The following is a 20,130-nucleotide window of genomic DNA, read 5'->3' on the forward strand; positions in this document are numbered from 1 at the left end:
AGCAGGATGAGTGTATGTGATACACAAGCCTCATTAGAGTGGAAGTGCAAACATCTCGTATGAAACCACACCACAATATACTACAAAAATCACGTCTTTATAAGGGAAGGAATGGGCTTTGTGTACAGGAGTGTGTGTACTGGAATGCTGCTCACTATGATTTTGTTTTAGCTGTTTACCATCTGACATGTGATGAGCCAAAAATACCCCCAGAGTGTCTGATCCACTGAGGCATCTGGCACACTGCTAACAGCAATAACTGAAGCTGGTCCTGTGTCACTGGTCAACAGACATGAGTTAAATAATGTCGTAAACCTTCACAGACAAACATAAATGGTGGTCATTTTTCAGTTGTGTGACTGATTTAATCAGGCCTGGGGAAAATACCATTCATGAAAACAATATCTTGCAACAATAAGCCAAGACAGAATTTAAATTTCTACTATTCACAGATCAATGGAATTGTGTGAAAATGTAGTTATTTATCTGTTATGTCAGGAAATGCTTCTTATATTTATCTGTATTGTTCATTCCCCACAATATGGTATATTATCATATCTGCTGCAGTGACAGCCAAGATTTCTCAATAAGAATTTTCACCAAATTTCATCTCAATAAGTATCCATATTTCTTATATAATGTCTGAGTGTCTGCCAGTTTAAGGTCATGAAAATGTGACCCTCTGCTCACTTCACCTCGACTCGTTGTGAATTGTCTATATGTTTATTTACAGCACCTCATACAGAAACGTGATGTTGCCTGGATTAGTTGTTCTCCAAACAGCTGCTCTGTTTCCAAGCAACATATAAAGGAGAATACTCACACAAAGGATTTAGGCAGGTCTAAAAACACGACCAGCTGCCTATATCTGTTTACTAAACTGAGGTAACTGACTGTTTTTAAAATTGCCCATGGTTAAATATTTGGTTGTCTACTTAAAGGTGAATAAATATTCCAATTATGTTCATTTAAATTAGGAAATCTGATAATGTCATGTACAATGTGCAAGCTGTTTGGTCTAATTTCCCTGGGAGATGGGAACTGGTTTGTTATTTTTAGATTTACTCCAATGATTGTGACAGGGAATCAGTCCATGTAGAGTCACACAGAACAATGAAGCTAATCTTTAATTGCCTCCCAAATGGTGTTTCAGCAAAATAATTGTGTTGACAAAGTTGACATGCTAAATATAGTTGCAGACTATGTTCATCAGTGCCCCAGTTGAGTACAGTCCCCCACAGGGAGGCTTTACTGTAGCCAATAAAAAATTATTTTAAGAGGTAATCTATCTTGGAATAAGAATTGGCGCCTCTCTGTGGAAAATGGCAACAACTATCGAAGATGATTTACACAGGTGGAGAAGTCTGTGTTTCTTTGTTAAACAGAATAACAGTGCTAAATACATTTCATAGGTTGACGTAGGCTACTGATGTTGCAGATGTTGCCCATTTGACTTCTGAACAGCTTTTAGGCCAATATAGATAAGAAACAATTTATCTGGCAGGAGGGCAACAGCTAGGCTGGCTGCCTACTGGTGCCTTCAGGGCTAATTTATTAGCACTCTATACAAAAAAAAGTTATAGTTTTAGAGGAAGTCACTGCAGCCAGCCGAGAAATAGTCAAAACCCCCTTGTTATAATGCTAAGCTAAGCTAACAATCTGCTGGCTGTGGTAACTCTCAACAAGGAAGCGAATAGATGTACTTCCCAAAATGTGAAACTATTCCTTGAAGGTACAAGGTGGTCTAGGAGTCCCAAACATACAGTACAGGTTTATTATTCAGGTATATGTATGAGTTGGTGAATCTGAGGCTAAACACATGAATTGACATGGACTCTAGGAAATGTTGCTTACTGGTGACTTGTAAGTTATGAGAAAACTGGAGCTTGAAAATAATTGTATTGCTTCAAATACATTAGATACATGTAACAAATTAACAGATTAAATATGAAGCTACAACCAGCAGCTGGTTAGCTTAGTTTAGCATAAAGACTGGAAACGGGGGGAAACAGCTAGCCTGGCTCTCTGTACAAAAGTAACACAATCTGCCTGTCAGCACGTCTACAGCTCACCAACAGATTTCCCTCCTTCATGTCAGAATTTGGTGTCACTGACAGGAAAAGGGTCTGGGCCAGCTTTCTAAAGGCTATGGAGGATTAATACAGCAGTCTTTTGGGGGCTGTAAGACAGAATAGATTGTCCATTACTTCCAAATATGACATTTTATTTAAAAAAAAACAAACCATACAGGTTCCAAACATGTCTCTATATTCTTACACAGCCCGTGCAAAAAAAAATCCTTTCTTATGTTTATGAGACCTTTTGTTTACATTTTAATTATTCTACAGATTAAATTAGAAGACAATGGAAGAATTATATGTAAAATAATGAATTGGAATCAGTTATAGATAACTCATTCACTATTCTTAGCTGCAATACTGATAGACAAAATCTAAAAGATTATTCAGGCTACATTATACACCATTATGGAGAGATGAGCTGGACTTTTACTCTCCTCTATGTATTACATGAAGTTTAGTTTTAGAAATTGGCACATACTATACGTATACATGTTTTGGAAATCAAGGAGGACAGAGTATTTTTTAAGAAGAGTGAAAGATATTGGAAGATGAAGGTGTACAGTGCAAAAAATAACTAGAATGCAAATCTAACTGAAATATTAATATTTAATAAGAAAGACCATCATTCCATGTTGGTTCTGTTATACTTTTAAGCTCAGAGGATAAATGTCCTTTCTGTACATACATTTCTGATTGTATATATTTTAAAATAACATTTTTGCAGAAAATAACTTTTCTGCAAAAGAGTACAGGCCTAAACCAGGACACACTGTGCAGAAGTAAAATGCTTTGTTTTTATCCACAGGACATACGCAATACCCTTCGTAACTTCTACAAACCCAGTGACTATTGTTTTGAAACTCAAACCAGTTCTGTTTTCACGTTCAGACAAGGAAAACAGATGCGTCAACAAAGACAACCAAACAATAACAAGATAGGAATCCATTTTTTGTGCCAGAATATGAATGCATTCAGCTTACATGAGGTCTCACAGAGTAAATAATTCTGCATATACTGAAACCTGCTGGGTAGAGTAGAGAGGATTGGGCTGACAACATCTTTCGAAATGAGCTCTGGAAACATACAGTTGCAGAGGTCAAATATAGACCCCCCACAGACATGTCTGAACTTAGTCATTATTTAAGACATTTGGAGAGGGAACAAATAAATTAGAAAAGAAAACAAACAAAAGTTAAGATATTTGGTGATCCTGGTTTTCTGCTTAACCAACATAACTGTAAACCTGCTGCTTATTACTTAGTCTGCAGAGTCCCTCTCAATCTTTAAGAAAAGACCATAGACCCAGCTTTTTCGTGAATACCTCTGCACTTGATGGCCTGAAGGAAGAGAAAAAACAAAAATACAAAAAAAATAATATCTGCTTCTATGCAATCTATGCACACTATGCATTGCCTCTATGCACTGCCTGTTGGCATCTATGTCCTCTTGGACTCAAACTTAGCTTTATGGCACTTACTCATGTTGTTCTCTCCTGACTAGATTCCTGCTTGTGTTGTATCAGCTCTAAGATGTATGTTACTTTGGATTAAAGCATCTGCTAAATGAAATTGTAAATTGTAGGTATACTATGCAGGATTTTCCAAAAAAAAACAAAACAATGCACAGACTCATACAGAAGTAATTCTCAATCATCACTTATGACCCACTAGAAGTGTGTTGCAGTGTATTTATCTGCAGAGACTCTGCCCTCTGCCTGTATTTTCTTATTATTTTGCTGTTTTCTGGACGCCTCTGGGCATCAACCTTTGGGCAGTGGGTGTGTAGCTACCAGCCAATAACAGGCACAGGTGTGAGGTCGAGACTCGTAGCGTAGCGACCAGGTTACATCGCTGTCTCCGTCTCTCTCCTCTGCTCCGCTCTGCTCTCTGTCTCTGTGTCATGGATGTATAAAGAGTTGCAGGTCTGTGTGTCTGCTTGACGGAGGGCGGGGCTGAGCGACACACACACAGAGCAGAGAGGCCACAGCAGAGCGGATGAAGCTCTGCATTCACAAAAAATCCGGCAATACGGCACTTTCCTGCAGGGTTGTGCAGAGGTGTGGGTGTGTTTATTTGTGCTTTAGAATGTAACCGCCATGAAACAATCAAGAAAATAATGTTTTATTCATCTGATTCACGGCTTTGTTCTCACCAGCACCGCTCCCTCTTTTCATTCACTCTCTAGCTCGCTCGACCACTCTCTCTCTCTCTCTTGTTGGGCAGGGGAGGAGGGGCCGACTTTGTATACTGAGTGTTTACAAACACCAACTGACAAATCCTGCATAGTATGCCTTTAAGCAGTGTTTGTGAGTTGTGAATGTGAAGTTTTAGGTTGGATTTGCATGTACAATTGGGACATGTTCAGTATTGCACACTAGACCACACACTTCCCTCTACAGCTGCTACCATAACAGGCCAGCGATGGTACAAAGTTTAAACTACCAAAAATGTTGATTGTATGACACAGTATGTAATTTCCGGTCTATGTCGTCGTATCATACAACTTCCATTTAGTGCCACTCGACATGTTCTCTCACACTTAAACACAAGACGGTTTTATTCTGCCAAATTGATAATAAGTAAGATAAAATAGTAAAACACTTCACAGGAGCACTTTTTTTTCCTATAGGTGTCTCCTCTTCACAATATCTCCAGATATTTTAATCCTGGCCCAATATCCTGACTTCTGTAGTCAGGTTATACCATTTGCTTGCCAGTAGGTGGTACTATGCCACAAAACTTGTACAGCTCAACCAGTTAATGTCTCCCCGCTGCTTCAAGCATTAAAGGTGCAGACACATCAAATCGGTTGATGGATGTCAAGTCGACAGATCACATTAATTTTGTATGGAGAGCACGATGCGGTGCATGATGGATACGGCACAGCGATTTGACGGACCAAAAGCAGTACCTGAATTTGCATAATCACGATTGGACCTCAACTTTATGCAAATGAGGTCCGTCCAGTGCAACGCAGCCGGCTTGCAAAACTTAGATCAAACTGTCAAACTACGCAGTGCTGATCAAATATGAATCAAGATTCTGTTACTGTATCGCCTCAAATGTTTTCGGAAACAAACTTTAGTGTACTGTTTAGCTACAAAATGAAAAAGTTTGTAATGCGGCCGCCATGTTGAAAACGGCAGAACAAAAACCAAGCACCGCCTAACTCGCAGTACGTCACTCACCGGCCGGAGCGTTCAGTGGTCCGGTGCGTCCTCGCAGGAGTCTGTACCAAGGATGCATGGACAGACGCAAGGAAACCATGCGAGGAGAGAGGAAACAAGGAAATGTGATTTTAGAGAAATGAGACGTCCTTTCCTATAAAGCGTCACGTGAAGCGACATACGTTTCTGATGATGGCGGCAGCGGATCACAGCTGGATCAGCTGTCAGTCGGCTTTAACAGCTGTAGAGAGTTTTGATGGAGGTTGTATCTGTACACATGTGCACTGTGCTAATACTGATAAAGGTTCACAGTTATCACTGCCAGAGCAGCTGTTTTCTCTCTGCAGCAACAAACACCAACACATGAATAAAAAATAAAACTTTGTCCTGCTCAGAGGCACAAGATTCATTTCTACTGGCAGAATGCGTCTTTTTATTCATTTTTGCGTCTGTATTTATTGATATTCCGATTGTGAATTCATTGTTTAATAACCCAGAATATGAGAAGGGTGTCTTTTGAACACTGGAAATGATTTATTGGGCTAAATGTTTCGGGGAAAATTGTAATGATTCATAGCAAACCCGACGCTCAGGAATTTACAGCCTCACGTGACTAAATGGAAATTATGTAAAATATGAATGTGTTTAAAGTGTTTCTTGCTGACAGATACTCTTCCTTTCTTTTATTACATTTTCCTTTTCATGAGCTGTTATTTCCATTAACTGTTATGTATAAAATTAAAGTTATTTATGGTTCTTTTGATCAGACCTACATTTAACAGATTTTTAATTAGATGGTGAATCAGAAAACAAATACTCGAGTTGAATCTCTAATCTGTCTCCACTCAATGATGATCAGTCCGATCAGTTGTAGCCTCCAATCAATAACTGATAGACAATAAGGGGGCGTGTCGGCCGGTTAAAGACTTCTGCGCAGGCTGCTCTCGTGCATCCTCGCTCATGGCTCCTCAGAGCTTTGGGATGGCCCTCAAGATGGCGGACCAGGACGACTTCAGATTCAAGCGAGGTTTGAGGAAAGATCAAAAAAAGAGACTTGGGATGTTCTCAGGGTCACTCAAACCAGAGACTACAAACACTTAACTCCATCTACTATTAAGTACTATCTAAAAGGTGCACACTAGCTCTACATAACAGACAAAAGGCAAGTTTACTTAACAGCAATTTCCGTTTATTAAGACATTCATACAATTCTGGGGAGGAGGAAATCTGAAAAGAGGTCAAGGGGGGGAAATAGCAATATAATCTGGTAGGGTAAAACCACATGTCAGCAAAACATGGCCAACCAGTGAGGAATTCTGATAGAGCAAGTGGGATAAAAAATATGGTACATTTAAATAAACACATTCACAAAAGATAACAAAAAGCAAGTGAATCTACAGTATAACATGACAAGTGCCTCTATTAAGCAGGCCCACGATACATCGCACATATGTTAGCATAACATAATTTGCAGACTTTATACAGCATTTATACCTTTTAGTCCACAAGTAAGTTACTAAATGGTGGAGAACATCGAATATACGCATCTTAATTGAAGATGGAAAGAAATACCTGATAAGGACCTTAATGTTTACAGACCCCATGGCTTTGTAGCTCCAACCAGCCGGCTGTCAAGGTCAGAATCTACAACTGTCCGAGAGAGGGACGACCATAGAAGTCACCTCGCTTTTAACACATACCAAAATTCTGATCCAAGGTTTAGCATTGAGAAGTTTTTTTTTTTCCCCCTCGAATAATATAAGCACAATGCAAGTGGACGATCGCTATCACTGCATTTAAAATAAAAAAAAAATATCTCAGGGCTCAAATCAGGTCAGCCACATTCATAGGCATCTCCTCCACTGTTGTATTGTAAAACGTCTCGATGTCCCGAAGAATCCTCTTGTCCTCTTCAGTGACGAAGTTGATAGCAACTCCTTTTCTGCCAAAACGGCCACCACGGCCAATCCTGGCGAGAGCAAAAGATGAGCAAAGTTAAGACTCATGCGGGAGACTGATGTGTGTGTATTTCTCTGCGATTCGTGATTCAACTTGCCTGTGAATGTAGTTCTCTCGGTTTGTAGGAAGGTCATAGTTAATGACCAGGGAAACCTGCTGAACATCAATCCCACGAGCCTAACGGGGAAAAAAATTTAAAAAAATTAAAGACAATTCAATTATATTTATGTCTAAGAAACAGATGGCTGGAACAATAATGTCGCTCGTTAATAAGTAACAGATTCCTACTTTAGAGGAAACCATTGTGGAGAACGAGCCCTAATATCCCAAAAGTTTAGACTGCTTGGTCATTTCAAGACTGTTGCAGGATTACATACATTTTGGGTTTTCACTTCACTTGATACGAGGTCAAAAAACCCAACATGTTGCTGTTGTATATTGAATCAGTTGACATTGTTTAAATATTTCCCTACTCCCCACACAGACACCACATTATCTCATACTAACCAGAAGATCAGTAGTGATCAACACTCTGCTTGATCCAGACCTAAACTCCCTCATAATCACATCACGCTCCTTCTGGTCCATGTCACCATGCTGTGAATAGAAAATACTTTAGTTTTAGATACTTGAAAAGCAAAATAGTGTATTGATGAATCGTCACAGCTGTAGAGCCAAGCAGTGAGAACAGATCCTACCAGAGCAGAGACGGTGAAGTCTCTAGCGTGCATCTTCTCAGTCAACCAGTCGACTTTTCTCCTGGTGTTGAGGAAGATGACAGCCTGGGTGATTGTCAGAGTTTCATAGAGATCACACAGGGTGTCCAGCTTCCACTCCTGGATAAATGAAAAAAAACAAGTTATGTCAAGTAACACACTGTCAACTGAACAAAGTAGTAATACAAGCCTGCAACAATGCCAGTTATTATCAGCATCTATTAAACTCCACATTAGAAAAGCAGCAGCTGACATGTGACACAGGATCTTGAGACGAAGGACACTGGACATTAAGAAAGAGGTCCCCCCCAAGCCTCATTTCCGACACTGTGTCTTTTATCTCCTTCCCTGGTGTACCCATGCTTACACGGCCACATGAGCTAAACCTGTGAGGCTTGGCTCCTGCAGTTTTAGCAGGGTGCTTTGGAGAGAAGGGACGTCTATGTTCATAGCAGTAGGATATTACACTAAAAACTAAGCTTGCTAAAGCATCTCTGACCAGAGCACTGATGTCTGTTACATATAAGTAAACCTACCTCTCGCTCAACATTTATGTAGAATTGCTTAATACCCTCGAGGGTAAGCTCTTCTTTCTTCACCAAGATGCGGATGGGGTCACGCATGAACTTCTTGGTCACCTCCAACACATCTGCTGGCATGGTGGCAGAGAGCAGGACCACCTGAAGATGACACATTACATGTTACCTTAAGAGACTTCACCAACTTTAAAAGAAAAAAATAAGCATCAAAAGTAAATTTAAATGTAGAAAATTGTAGCACTAAGCCTTGAGACAGAGGCCAACGAACATTAAGAAAGAGGTTCGACCACATCTCATTTTCAGCACAGCGCACAATCTCCTTCCGCGCAATACTCTGCTAGCATTATTGCATGAAACAGATCAATCTGAATCACACAATTATAGCAGACTTCTGTTAATGCAGAAGTACATTATAGTAAACTTTATCTACTGTCAATGTAAAATTCTCAGAAGCTTTGCCTGCATCCAAAAAGATACTCACTTGAATGTTTGTGCTCAGTTTCTGGAAGATCTCATAGATCTGATCTTTGAAACCTCGACTCAACATCTCATCAGCTTCATCCAGAACAAACATCTTGATCCATTTTGGGGCTGCGCAGAAATGTGGCGTTAGATAAACATTCTCCAACTGTGGGAATTCATTTCACAAATAAGAGCTTTCCTGCTGATCAGGACCTGCGATACTTACACAGATGTCTCCTGTTAAGCATGTCGTAAACACGTCCTGGTGTGCCCACCACTATGTGAGGGGCCTCAGCCTGGAGCTTCTGTATTTCGCTACGGAGATTGGTCCCTCCGATGCAGGCATGGCAGGCTGCCCCCATGTAGTCACCCAGAGCCAGAATTACCTTCTGGATCTAATGAGTGGAGACAGGAACCAAACAACAAAACAAAAACACTACTTCAGTGCGGTGTGGTGCAGATGGCATGGCAGGACATCCAAACACAAGAGTGTAGAATAACTGTTCAAAGTGATCAGTATAAAAAAATAAGAACTCTCCATTTCAAGAGTCAGTCCCGAAAGATGGTATGCCATCATATCACCCAGTTTTCCACAGCAACACATTAATATTTCCAAACACAATGAATTCAATGAAGCCAGATCACCTTTTAGACCAATGCAGCCATGGACAGAGACTACACCAATCTTAAGAGGATGTTTTGTTTTACATTCAGAATTTTGACAAATTTAAGAAAGGGTACCTTAAATCGAATCAGTGTCCTCAATATGCTGCCTAGGTCTGAGACTGAGGTAATCGTGACCTCAGGAACAGCATACCTGCTGAGCCAGCTCTCTGGTGGGAGCCAACACCAGAGCCTGAGTCTCCTTCTGCTCTATGTCCAGCTGCTGCAAGATAGAGATGGCAAACGTGGCCGTCTTGCCAGTGCCTGACTGGGCTTGGGCAATGACATCGTAGCCTAATGGCAAAAGACAAAAGATTATTTGTTGTTTGCTGTAAGAAGAGATTTCAAATGCAGAATGCAAGAAATTAGAACTCAGGTTTAAAACTGGCCTGTACAAGAAGTCTAACAGTATGAGTGAGATTACCTCACTGCTGTAAGGAGCATCTCTGATACAACTACTGAGTTATTATTGATGAATGAAGTTAACAGTGTTGAGTGATCAGTGAGAAAAAAAGATATCACCATTATTGGGTAAGTCCCGAAAGATGGTTAAGCATCATTTCACTCAATCATAAATACATTTAATTGTTAAATGTACTTTCTGTACCTTTAATGCAAGGAATAATTGCCCTCTGTTGAATGGCAGATGGCTTTTCAAAACCATATGCATATATTCCCCTGAGAAGAGTCTCCTTCAGGTTCATATCATCAAAGTTGTCCGTAATCTCATTCCAGTTGCTCTGGATTTAAAAAAAAAAAAAAAAAGAAAAAAAAAGTTAGAGTGAAAGCAAGTGCACAACTTTCATTCTGAATGAGTTTTGTCAGCTGTAAAGAGAGAAGTGTCGTTGCATCATGGTTTACCTCGATGACACCATCAGGCTCCATTCCATCGGGCCCCCCATGGTCTCTATCTCTTGAGCTGTTGAGAGAAGAGACACCAGTCAAATTTAATTTGAAGTTAATTTAGTCATTGTATTACCATCATAAAAAACTGCTATGATAGCTTACTAAGCACGTGCAACTATATGGACACGCAAATTGTACCACATGTAAACGAGGGAGGAGGAGGAAAGGAAAGGGTGTGAGAAATAAAATGTAAACCTGAAAGTAGATATCGCCTATATGGAGATAATGAGTAATGTATTTTCATATCCGGATTAAATGAAAGTGCAGAACAGATAAATATATAATTCAAGAATGTCAGACAAGGATTATGTCCATTAAAAATGCCTACTTAGTTTCTCTTCTGTATTATGTACTCAAATTTTTGATTCAATGAGATGAGCTGTTTTGTTTGTGTTTATGTGGATATTGTGTGTATGTATGGATGGATGGACCCCTGGAAGAATAGCCCATGCTTATGCTGGTGCTAATAGGGATATAAAGAAAGATGTACATATTCTAATACTTTAACTACATGTGTATGACATTTGTGTAAATGTATATTATGATGTATTTGGGGTATTAAATTGGTTCTTTTGGTCATGATATATCCTGTTTAGACTGACGGCCAGGGGTGGTTTTGGCCATATTACGTGTGACCCCAGATATATATGTGTGCATTTATGAAGGTATGTACAGTATTTGTTGTATGTCATATTATTTGTCAATACATTTTTTAAAAGATGGAAAGGTCATTCCTACCACGTGTCGTGTCACGAGAAGGCTGCTATTAACACTTGTCAGCATGTAAAGTCGCGCCTTAAGAAAAGCTCGCCCATTTTAAGCGTACTTGAAGTAATTCAAACTGGACAAGCTACGTGAGATGTGTAACGTTAGTGATAGGGTCTACAGATGGTCCGGGTTACGCCCAGAATATCTTGTTTCATAGTCCGGGACTCGTGTCAAACTCCACACGCAGGTATCAACTAACTGCCACTCAAAAACTCCCGATTATGTAACCTCAAACGGTTTCACACCAGCTCACTCATATTTTTCATGTTAACTTGTGTATCAAAAGCCATTAAAAAAAAGTCACGTCTGCACACTTTTCGGTGTTTCTCAATATGGAGCTGTGCCTCTCTCGCGGTTAGCCAACATGTCGGACAGTCGGGCCTGTGCTGCCTGAGGACCAGGCCGCAGTTCGGCCTGGCCCGAAAGCTGCTTACACTCAGACAAACACTGGTCACGGGCAACAAAACGGTTATGACAGAATAAATACCAGGCTTAAAATGTTAACATTTGATTTTATGAAAGATTAAACACATCCTGTCAGAGTGGCTTGTAACGGCTATTTGGAACTGCGGTTTAGCGGAGCAGCTAACGTCAAAAAGCTAACTACCTTGGCAACGGTTGAGGCCTTGGTAGCTAGATAATAACTAATACGGCATCAGAGTAAACACCGGCGTAAAACGCTTTTAGTAGACCTAACATCGCGTACTGTTGCAAAAAAATGTTCAAAATGTGTGTTTTTACCTGTTGTAATCAGCAGAATCGCTAGACATGATCTGTACCCAACTTCAGCATGCGACTGGAAAGACCGCTGATGGCGACGCCAACTGCCTTTATGCAGCCGGACTACTTTCGCCGATGAACTTCAATTCTCGATTTCGTTGACAATATAGTCTACGTTGACTGGCGTACTATTTGGATCACAGTACATTTATCTACTATCTTGTGTAAGTACAGATATATTTCGGCAATCGATAAAAAAATATGACAATTGTTCAACACTATATTTCTCAGCGGAAGGATATTGCAGTAATAGAGTGTACTTGGGCTGCTACAGTGGCTCGGACGGGTCAAAATTCATCCTGACAAGATTGTGCAACATTTTGGAGAATGCAAGTGCCGATGCACGTATAGTTAAATATCCCCTGCAGACATAGTTTAAGATGTATATAAAATACTGTTCTTTGATTGACAGTTTGTGTCTGATACGTTTTTTCCACAAAAAAGTTGAATTATCTTGTTAAAATCCTTAAAATGACATCTCCTCCCTCATTAAAAAATTGGCTCCAAACTACTTGTGATGTCACAAATCATGCTCATAGGCCCGTCCCTTAAAATTAGATTTTCAATGAGCACAAACTTTCCACTTTCAGCAGATGAATGTGAAAACAGCCTGCAAGTGTCAAATTCTGCACATACATCATTCTGCACAGTGAAGTTCAAACATCCAACTGAAAGAACAAGAAAAATATGTTTTTGAGTGGAGGGGAACTTTGAAGAAATAAAGTGAACTGTAGTTCAGTAAGAAAAAAATTGACAGACTGAAGGAGAAGATGTTCAGCCACATCATCGTTTAACAGTTTTAATTAGCAGGGAGTTTAGAAGAGAGATTTCAGCCAGCAGGGCATTTATGTTTGATTTTTCCCCCTTTCTTTTACCTTGCATTGATGACTGAACTTATCCAACTTTGTGGTATATTAGGGAGCAGTGAGCAGTACTGCTACATTTCCACTACAGAGTGGAATGATCCTGATTACACTAATTACCAACATGTTGTCTTGTATCTGTGTCCCGGTATCCATAGACCTTCCTTGTGTTTCCTTGTCATGTGAAGTACATACAGTAAGTTAGTCCACTATGGCCTTTTTTAGATTGCCTTGTTTTCTAAGGTCCAACCTTCAGTGCCTCTCAGATCTATGTTGCCTGTTGGTCAAATACCACCTATTGGAGAGCGTTGGCTTCTGATTCATTCATGATACTATGACCTGCTCCCCTTTCTTTAGAGCCTTTTTAACTACGGATGTCTATAGATTGTCCCCTTTACTGTACATGCCTCTATACATTCCATCTTCACTTTGATTCTTTTGCTAATTGTGTGCATACGTTAAAAAATATCAAAGTTTGTACACTGTTTGAACTGAACTTTAATGTAAGCATTTGTTCAATACTGTTGCTGTTTTCAAGTAAAGCACTTATACTTCCTTTAAGGTACAAGAAACAAAATCCAGGAAGTCTTGCTTGATATTTGTCCTTAAGTGAGGCAGACAACCATGAAAAAAACTAAGGCACTCCGTCTTCAGGTGAAATAATATTGTGAATTTATTCTTTGAGTACATAGTCATCCAAGTAGACCAACTCTAAGCCTGACTCTAAGTCTTCATCAGGGTCTGACAAACACATTTGTCTGACCTGAAGATGGAGTGCCTTAGTTTTTTTCCATGGTTGTCTGCATCATTTAAGGACACATATCAAGCAAGACTTCCTGGATTTTGTGGTTTGTACTTTGACCTGCCTCACTAAAGAGCACCTGTCGTATAAGCCGTCAAAATGAGCTCCACCTTGGACAGCTGGCACACTGTTTTCATATTATCAGTACAACAGAACACTATTGAAATGGCTGTTCTGAATAATGAATATTTTTAATTTTGATACTTTAGTAAATTTTGTAGGTGACATTTGGTAACATTTTGACTGCAGGACTTTAACGTGTAATCAAGTGTTTTTACATTGCAGTATTGAAGCTTTCACTTAAGTACGGGATCTAAATACCACTCTCACCACTGTCCTTTGGTCTTGGACATGCAGATGTGACAGTTGCCCATCTTGCATCCATCTTTATACATTATTCCTACAATGTATACCCCTAAATGTTATGTGAAATAAGACCAGTTGTTTCTTGTGCATATAATTTATTGTTTGTTAAACCATACTAGCCAGTTTGGGCCTTCATTCCAATTCTCACTATACAAAGAGAGGTGTAACTTTTTTACAAAGTCAGATGATGATTCTCAAAATATAGTTTGAATTTAGAAAATGTGTTTTTTCTTCCGCTCTGACATCACAGCAGAACACTGGAGTGTATTTTGACTCTAACGCACAATGGTGAAGTAGTTGGAAAATAGTTCCTCCCCGGCTGTAATGTCTCTGAGTGACACCAGGACAACACAGCGTAGAGGTCTCTGTGTGTCCTGGCTGTAGTTGATATTAGGAAGATACTGGCGGAGCTCAATGGGAAACTTGTCAGGCACGTCATACTCCTGGTAACACACGTTGGCAGGCCACTCATTGGAGCAGTTGTTCACATACTGACCCATGGCAAGTGGGTTTTGGGGACTGACAGTCAGCCAGCTGGTGTCACTCATCATGAAGGGGCCTATTCGGTCCCTGCCACTGCATGACTTGTACACCATTTTGGAGATGCCTTTGTCATTTCCATCAATCAGGACGCCATCAATACATCTGAAGACAAAGGGGTTTCTGATTGACTGGAGAAGAATGGGCTCATAGGCCTGGTAGACTGTGCCAGGATACATGGCAACTGTAGTTCCTTTTGGTACAAATCCCCTGGTGACAAACACTCCTGTTCCTGCAAAGTGCAACGTGCTAGGCTTCCTGTCAATACAAAATCCCAGAGATTGTAACATGGCATCATGTGCACACGCTGGGTTTCCTCCACACTGCTCTTCATCACTTGTTACCTGCCTGAGGAAGTGAGTCTGGACTGTTCGGAGCTGCTGCCCATGATCAGCCCTTCGCAGGACTCTGAAGAGCTTCAGCAGGCTGTCTGAAACCTCTTCATCTGAAAGGAGCTTGTCCTCGCAGCGGTCCGTCACTTGCCGAAGAGTTTTCTCATTTTTAGAAATGTTCAATACGACCCAAGGCACAAATCTGTGTCGGTACGACTTCCATATGTTCCGAAATCTTTTTAGAGCTGCTCTAAACATTCAGAGCGATGTTTGATAGCTCTAACATGAAGGAATTAGCTTATCTTCATCAATCCTCCAGTCACTTCCGACAAGTCGCTTCAAAATAAGCAAGACACTTATTAATATTTCCAAATGCGTGGCCGAACTCTCAAAATTTAATGAGACATGCTTTACCATAAGTGTTTATGTTACGCCAATAATAAATATTTAATAATTTAACACATTTATATAACATTACATACCCAAGGAACGAGTAAATGTGTACTTTTACTCTGAAGAATGATAGCTCAGCCGGAAAGACTTTTTGCGTGACTCGTGAAAACTTTACACGCAGTTAGCCAGCTGGATGGGAGGAAGGGGAGTCGGGCGAAGACAAACATGGTAAGAAATGTCTCTTTTTGTTCTGGTGCGGCGATGCAAATGTATACGGTCCTTACATACATACATTGTTATGTTGGGGGTGAGTAATATAGTCAGGTTCCTGTGCTAATAGCCTTAAATCGCCTTTATAAAATACAAACAAACGTAGCTCTCCGCGTTAGCATGAGCTAACTAGCTCACGGCAACAGTACGTTAGCCAGCCCGTCTAGTTAGCCAGCTAAGCTTACTAGCTAGCTTTTAAGACCAACTGACCAAGAAAATGAAACTCTACAGCAACGGTAGCTATTAAGTATTGTCGACAGGATTTGAGACTATATTGTTTGTTTGGTGTTATCATAAATATAACTATATTAGCCAAATGACAGTCAACACATTGGAAGTCGGTCAGAGCTGTCAGGATAGCATGTTATTGCTAGTTCTCGTATGGCTGATATTCAGATGTGTTTCTCCCTGGTTCAGTGTTGATGCAGCTAACAGTTAGCCTACCCTTCGTGGTTATTGTGTGTAATTTTGGATGGGAAGAATCCCATAGTGGTATACAGGTTGTTGTTGAAATGTTCAGGGTTTACAATTGACAGATGCAGTTATTGCATCAGTGAAATGTGTTTAATTTGTTGCCATTGCTGTTCCTGATATTGGTCTAACAGTGTATTCTTATTATCTATGCAGAACAAGCTGAAGTCCTCACAGAAGGATAAAGTTCGTCAGTTCATGATTTTCACTCAATCCAACGAGAAGACTGCACTGACCTGTCTGGCACAGAATGACTGGAAACTAGATGTTGCCACGGACAAGTTTTTCCAAAATCCAGAGCTCTATGTTTCAAATCTAAAGGGGGCCTTAGACAAGAAGAAGCTTGAGCAGCTGTACAACAGATACAGAGGTATGGAAAGCCAGCACCACTGCAATTACAGATGTTATGGATAGTAGATGAATATAGCACATAGTGCAACACTGCATGAAATGAGTGCTATTCACTGAACACATTTTTCCATTTGCTTCAAATAAATAATCAATAAAACCACTCTTCACTCACACTCTTATATTTAGATCCTCACGATGACAACAAGATCGGCATCGACGGGATCCAGCAGTTCTGTGACGACCTGGGTTTGGACCCAGCCAGTATAAGTGTTCTCCTCATAGCCTGGAAATTCAGGGCAGCGACACAGTGCGAGTTCTCAAAACAGGAGTTCATGGATGGCATGGCAGAGCAGGGGTGAGGATGTCTTTTTTTTTTTTGAGTTTTTTTCAGTGGTACAAAACAAGAGAGAACAAACTGTGATGTCATCCAGAAGGGAAATCCTGAAATTGCTCCTCCACTCTATGTGAATGTGACTTAGATCATGGTGCATATATGTCTAAAATAAAATACTTGTTTTATATTATATTCATTTACTTAACAATGTATACTCTATGATCATATTCGGGTTCATATCTAGAGTATTAACTCCATTGTATTCATTTGAATGCAGAAATATTGTATGTAAATTCATACCATTTGCTGCCAAAACTAAATACCAGTTTAAAGGTTTCAGGTCTTGTTCGGTTGACATCACAAATAAGCCGATTAGTTAATTTTATGTCTGGTAAATCATTTACATATACATACGTATTGTCTTTATAATTATTTTTATTATGTAAAAAACATCCAGATTCAGTGTAATGCACTGTAAAAAATGGTCTCTTGGTCTACCCGATTGTAAAAGTGTGCTTTATGTTTTCCCAGATGTGACAGTATAGAGAAGCTAAAAGCTCAGCTGCCAAAGATGGAGCAAGAGTTAAAGGACCAAGGGAGATTTAAGGACTTTTACCAGTTTACATTTAATTTTGCAAAGAATCCTGGCCAGAAAGGTTTGGGTAAGAATCTTTTGTGGCTCATCATATTAACTCAAAAATGTTGTTGAATACATTTTTTACCTTTTTTTTTATGTTATAGATTTAGAAATGGCAATTGCATATTGGAATTTAGTACTGGCTGGAAGATTCAAGTTCCTGGACCTGTGGAACACATTTTTAGTTGTAAGTTAATAACACACTGTGTGTACATTTGGACAAGAGTATTTTCAAGATGCAAGTATTATCATTTCTCCTTTAAGTTGCTTGAGCTTTTCCCTATGCTTTGTATTGCAGGAGCACCACAAAAGATCGATTCCAAAGGACACTTGGAACCTCTTACTAGATTTCAGCACAATGATCACAGATGACATGTCAAATTATGATGAGGAAGGTTTGTATAGAGTTTACTCTGAATTGAAAATATACCCACTGTGTGGACGCATGACGAGATGCATCTATGACCCGTAATTGTTCCCTCAAAATTTTATAGATGAGGTAGATGCTCTACTACCCTGCTTCACACAGGCCTAGTATGGTTTAACAATATTAAAATATCACATTTAACAGCCATCATGTCTTCATACATGTTGTGCAAAGTCAAATTATTTAACACTTTCTGTTTGTTCAACAGGAGCATGGCCTGTCCTTATTGATGACTTTGTGGAGTTTGCACGGCCACACATCGGGACCAAAAGCACGGCGGTTTAAGGGCTCCTCTGTGAAGGAACATCCATGTGAGGTTTCTATGAAAACGAGAGCGCCGTGAATGCAGAGAGTGGACCGCACTGAGCTGAGAACTATGTTGCCTTTTCAACCCTCAGGACTGAAATATTTTACACAGCAGAGACTTTATATATGTGTGTATGTGTATGTACATATATAAAAAAAAGGCATATCACTTTGTTGGTCAACTTGTGGTGGTTTGGAACTTTTATCTAAAGTATTGGGCTTTTTTGTGTGCGCTCAAGCCAACTAGAGAGGAGTCACCATCTTGGCCCACCTGGTTCATTGATGTGGTTGGCTCTGCTCAAAAGCAGGTAGATAGACACACTTTTGAATTGTAATCTAAACACGAGGGTTTACCAGGGGATGTTGTTCTTTAAATATTGAATTGAATTTTAATACTCTTGTGTGCATTCCTGATTTTGATTTGTTTTATGATACATTTGTGTGACAAGTCAGTATAAAACATTGATTGTAATTTTTTAAGCATAATGCTGTTTCTTTAAACACAAATGTATAAAGTAAAATAAATGTTTCAATTTGGTATCTTTAAAGCTGCCGGACCTCAGTGCGTTTCTGTGTAAATAGTTATTCTCAGTAGCCCCTGGTTAATGAATGGGTTGTTATGATTTAGGGTTTGTATGAGTTCTTTCATAAATCAGAGGGACGTTTTGAGTTAAATTAGGTCAAATGTGAGCTAAAATAGAAGAGGTCTTTGTTCCTCTAGTTGGAGGTAATTTATCCTTTTAATATTTTCTTTTCAACTTGGATAAGTTTGTAGACACTGCTGTATTACAAACAAAACCAAAGAAGTACCTCATGATATAATACACAAAAATTCTGTAATATTGACAGGGAAATAATGATCTTGATCTTCATTATTGGTAAAGCAGGAAGATGAACCGTACAGAGTGCCTCTAAGAAGAAAACGCGATGGCGCCCTGTAAAGTACCCCCACAAGACTTAATGCAGTGCCCTATGAGTTGCTGTTGTAATGGGGTGAGATGGAGGTTCTGTAGCGGTGCCCTTCTAGTGAATTAAAAAACAAACAAACATGGTGAAGTGCCCTTTCAGTGCCCTATAAGATTCCCTCGTGATGGAGTAAATTGGCCATTATTGTAGAAAAAATGTGTGTTTTATGTTAGCTGACCAGTAGGATAATAACATAGCCTTAAAATGTAGTTGTTAAAGCTGACGTTATCCCATTCAGTAGATTTGGCACAGTATTTACTGACTAGTTTGCTCAGTCACACCTCTTTAGATTGTTCTGTTGTCTTTGGGTCAGTGCAGTCTAAGCTGTACCTTCATCCTACCACTAATTTGTGACATAGGTCACATTTTTTAATTATAACAAGTGTATGAATTAAATATTATTAAGGATGCATTACTAATGTATGTATACTGTATTTTTAAAGTTGTTTTTATGTTTAGGCCTGTCCAACGCTCTATAACTTCCTAAACAATATGCTAGATGGATAGTCGCTAGCTAGATACATACTTAGCCATCTCTATACTAAATATTTGGTACAAACTGGAAATCAACCTTGTGATGTAGTAAAACCCTAAAAGGAAATCAGAGTATTCTTTTCTGAAAATGCAGTTACAACCCTTAAGCTTTTATTACCTTGCACTTATAGAGGGGGAGATTAGCATTGGGTTACCCTATAATGACAAAATGCCAAGAAGAGACAGAAAACTGAAGACAATACAAAGGGAGAAGATGAGAGAGATAAAGGTGTGTTTGCATTAGCCATTAGCAATTAGATGGGATGCCTAGTAGAGATAAAACGTGTGCCTGGGCATGTTAAAAAGTTTAAAAATGTATCCTGTCATGAAATCTGGAAGGGAACCTTTTGAGTAGCCCTGCTAACAGACAAAACTCCTCCAAATATATGTTACATTGCCAGAGAATACTGCATCAGTCGACTGATCATTCTCCAAACTGAAGCTGGTCAAGACTGAGCTTGGAAACAGACACTCTCAGATCTTCTGCCTGTGTCCATT

At 39.5% G+C, this 20,130-nt stretch overlaps 3 protein-coding genes and 4 non-coding genes across 9 annotated transcripts; 1 reads left to right on the forward strand and 6 right to left on the reverse strand.

Moving 5' to 3' along the window:
• Positions 1-6,414: 6,414 nt before the first annotated feature.
• On the reverse strand, positions 6,415-12,146 carry eif4a2 (eukaryotic translation initiation factor 4A2). The gene is made up of 11 exons (XM_067605343.1): positions 12,002-12,146; positions 10,448-10,505; positions 10,194-10,326; positions 9,741-9,880; positions 9,150-9,318; positions 8,943-9,052; positions 8,459-8,602; positions 7,905-8,042; positions 7,714-7,803; positions 7,304-7,383; positions 6,415-7,216 (listed from the first exon to the last, which is right to left on the reverse strand). The coding sequence occupies exons 1-11, from the start codon at positions 12,028-12,030 to the stop codon at positions 7,072-7,074; spliced, it is 1,236 nt and encodes a 411-aa protein (XP_067461444.1). The 5' UTR covers positions 12,031-12,146; the 3' UTR covers positions 6,415-7,071.
• Positions 8,174-8,358, reverse strand: LOC137194893 (small nucleolar RNA SNORA81). The gene has a single exon (XR_010931035.1). It is a non-coding gene; the product is annotated as a small nucleolar RNA SNORA81 (small nucleolar RNA).
• Positions 8,692-8,869, reverse strand: LOC137194894 (small nucleolar RNA SNORA81). Its single transcript, XR_010931036.1, has one exon. It is a non-coding gene; the product is annotated as a small nucleolar RNA SNORA81 (small nucleolar RNA).
• LOC137194895 (small nucleolar RNA SNORD2) lies at positions 9,431-9,507 on the reverse strand. Its single transcript, XR_010931037.1, has one exon. It is a non-coding gene; the product is annotated as a small nucleolar RNA SNORD2 (small nucleolar RNA).
• Positions 10,080-10,153, reverse strand: LOC137194896 (small nucleolar RNA SNORD2). The gene has a single exon (XR_010931038.1). It is a non-coding gene; the product is annotated as a small nucleolar RNA SNORD2 (small nucleolar RNA).
• A 2,000-nt stretch (positions 12,147-14,146) lies between the features above and the next one.
• setd9 (SET domain containing 9) lies at positions 14,147-15,275 on the reverse strand. Its single transcript, XM_067605344.1, has one exon. It carries the CDS (start codon positions 15,199-15,201, stop codon positions 14,347-14,349), a length of 855 nt encoding a protein of 284 aa, XP_067461445.1. The 5' UTR covers positions 15,202-15,275; the 3' UTR covers positions 14,147-14,346.
• Positions 15,276-15,457: 182 nt separating this feature from the next.
• Positions 15,458-18,680, forward strand: dcun1d1 (DCN1, defective in cullin neddylation 1, domain containing 1 (S. cerevisiae)). Of its 3 annotated transcripts, XM_067605345.1 has the most exons (8): positions 15,625-15,643; positions 16,234-16,447; positions 16,615-16,783; positions 17,294-17,424; positions 17,504-17,586; positions 17,698-17,794; positions 17,894-17,933; positions 18,035-18,680. In XM_067605345.1, coding segments are annotated over exons 1-8 (744 nt in total). In that variant the 5' UTR covers positions 15,625-15,634; the 3' UTR covers positions 18,036-18,680. The 3 variants fall into 3 exon arrangements, with proteins under 3 accessions (XP_067461449.1, XP_067461446.1, XP_067461448.1); XM_067605348.1 differs by lacking the exons at positions 15,625-15,643; positions 17,894-17,933 and adding an exon at positions 15,458-15,564; XM_067605347.1 differs by lacking the exons at positions 15,625-15,643; positions 17,894-17,933 and having other exon boundaries at positions 16,228-16,447.
• Positions 18,681-20,130: the final 1,450 nt, after the last annotated feature.

This window comes from Thunnus thynnus, chromosome 12, assembly GCF_963924715.1.
Source record: "Thunnus thynnus chromosome 12, fThuThy2.1, whole genome shotgun sequence".
Taxonomy (NCBI): domain Eukaryota; kingdom Metazoa; phylum Chordata; class Actinopteri; order Scombriformes; family Scombridae; genus Thunnus; species Thunnus thynnus.

Excerpts from the sequence above, each read along its gene's own strand:
- eif4a2 (XM_067605343.1), bottom strand. The coding sequence starts at position 12,030 with ATGTCTAGCGATTCTGCTGATTACAACAG. Across the intron at positions 10,506-12,001 it reads GATTCTGCTGATTACAACAG|CTCAAGAGATAGAGACCATG; the intron begins GTAAAAACACAC and ends TTCTCTCAACAG. Across the intron at positions 7,217-7,303 it reads CGAGAGAACTACATTCACAG|GATTGGCCGTGGTGGCCGTT; the intron begins GCAAGTTGAATC and ends TGCTCTCGCCAG.
- setd9 (XM_067605344.1), bottom strand. The coding sequence starts at position 15,201 with ATGTTTAGAGCAGCTCTAAAAAGATTTCGGAACATATGGAAGTCGTAC.
- dcun1d1 (XM_067605347.1), top strand. The coding sequence starts at position 16,228 with ATGCAGAACAAGCTGAAGTCCTCACAGAAGGATAAAGTTCGTCAGTTC. Across the intron at positions 16,784-17,293 it reads GATGGCATGGCAGAGCAGGG|ATGTGACAGTATAGAGAAGC; the intron begins GTGAGGATGTCT and ends ATGTTTTCCCAG. Across the intron at positions 17,795-18,034 it reads GTCAAATTATGATGAGGAAG|GAGCATGGCCTGTCCTTATT; the intron begins GTTTGTATAGAG and ends TTTGTTCAACAG.